The 1,718-nt window shown below is 42.0% G+C and overlaps 2 protein-coding genes across 2 annotated transcripts in view; both read left to right on the forward strand.

The window, feature by feature from the left end:
- The window catches only part of LOC118478584 (cyclic nucleotide-binding domain-containing protein 2-like), a gene marked incomplete in the record, with an annotated part of 42,345 nt that extends 42,075 nt beyond the window's left edge, over positions 1 to 270 (forward strand). The window contains 1 exon segment of the mRNA XM_035972454.1: positions 120 to 270. Within this exon segment, the coding sequence (XP_035828347.1) occupies positions 120 to 270 (151 nt within the window).
- The window catches only part of LOC101845272, a 19,432-nt gene continuing 17,776 nt past the window's right edge, over positions 63 to 1,718 (forward strand). Inside the window, exon 1 of the mRNA XM_013088181.2 lies at positions 63 to 1,433. Within this exon, the coding sequence (XP_012943635.2) occupies positions 1,318 to 1,433 (116 nt within the window). The 5' untranslated portion in view covers positions 63 to 1,317. The remainder of the gene's footprint in view (positions 1,434 to 1,718) is intronic.

Genomic DNA, 1,718 nt, shown 5'->3' on the forward strand with positions numbered 1-1,718 from the left:
GAGAGAGAGAGAGAGAGAGAGCGAAAAGATCCTCAAAATTTGGCATCAAATTTTGAATAGTGAAATCTTAGCAAGAAGGTCTTGAAACAATATGTTTTACCGTAACCTCTTCCACTTAGAAAAGGAGTGGCCGTTGTTCATCTTGGTTCAACACACAAAAGGGGCCTTGTACTATTCTCCGGAAACTTCCCAGAGTCTACAGTGGGCGTCGTCGATTCTAGATCAATAGGAGAGCTGATCCTGACCCACCGGGAGATCCCACAAGTCTGATCTTGTTTTTCACGCCTCGCTGCATTTTCTTCGATATAGACTGGGACCAAAGTTATTTTTCCTGGTTGCTGAATGTTGGGCAAGATTATCCCAGATCTCGAGCCAATGGAATGAAGTCCTTGGCCTCACCCATGAACCTGGGTTGTTACGTTCCCTAGCTGGCTCTTATAATAGTTTAAACCAACTTCGGGTGAGCAAGAAGTGTTCTTCTCTTCTCCCACCGTGAGAATCAAGAAATATTTTTTTTGACTGTAACACAATCTGGAAGTTTCTTTGTGACATTTCGATTTTGTAAATGATTTTGTGAGCGTGTTTGTAAATCAATCTTTAAAATTTGAAATAATGTGCACGCCATCAGTACCTTATTGTGGTCATGGCAGCAAACAGCTGATAATTTAAAACATACTCGTGATTAGCTATCCGAGTTCACCTACGGTGTATGGGGTTAGTACACACGAAGACGATGCAGAACTGTTAAAGTTGTCGTGCGAGGAGAGAAAAGATTAGCTTGTTCAAAATGCAGCTCGATTAAGTGGGCCGTTGTCTTTTGTCGTTTGCTTCACAGCTGCTAAACAACAACGAAGTGTAAGCACTAGGAAAAATGATAGCCTTTTAAAAATCCCAGTTTTACCATTTGTGAGAGAAATTCAAAACTCGCATAAGACAACCTTTACATGTGTGGGAGGAGAAGGGGTGTACACTGAGCGAAAGTAGTTATGCCTAGACAGATAAGCTAAGCTATTTAAACAGAAATTATATCTTTACAGACACATTGCACAACAGTTCCGTCTCTCATTTCGCCCCCGCTGAGCTGGGCGAAAGCTTATGATCCTTGCTTAAAGAAACTCGACTTTCTCCTTTTTCGTCAAATCGGAACCATTAATTGGTGGATCAGATCTGAAGCCTTTCGCCTGTGACAATAGTCATTGTTACACCGACGCCAATTTCTGTGGTCAGGACAATGGATTAAGTTTGCTTACCTTTCATTCAAGGCTGGCACCACATGACTGAACAGGCCTTTTGACAGTAGAGTTATTTATTCCTAGTATGGAATTGACTAACGTGACGGTTGATCTTCTCTCTAGGAGTGTGGGATTTCTTCGGTACTGGCCCCTGGATAAACTGCGAGGGGATTCCAGCACTTGTTCAGTCTACTACTTTGAGTGAGTATTTTCTTTTGTTTTATTTCAGAATGTATAAATATTCTGTCTGTAGATCTAAGTGTCTCTCGATCGCAGTCTTTTCTCCTCTCTATCTATCTCCCTCTCTGTATCTCTAAGTATCCATCTATGTGTCTGTATGCCTATGTCCGTATCTCACTGTTTTTCTGTCTATCAGTCTATCAGTCTGTCGCTGTTTCTGTCTGTCTGTCTATCTGCCTGTCTGTCTGTCTCTTTCTCTCTGTCTCTTTCTCTCTCTCTTCCTCCCTCTCTCTCTCTCTCTCTCTC

Source organism: Aplysia californica, unplaced genomic scaffold (genome assembly GCF_000002075.1).
Source record: "Aplysia californica isolate F4 #8 unplaced genomic scaffold, AplCal3.0 scaffold00698, whole genome shotgun sequence".
NCBI lineage: Eukaryota > Metazoa > Mollusca > Gastropoda > Aplysiida > Aplysiidae > Aplysia > Aplysia californica.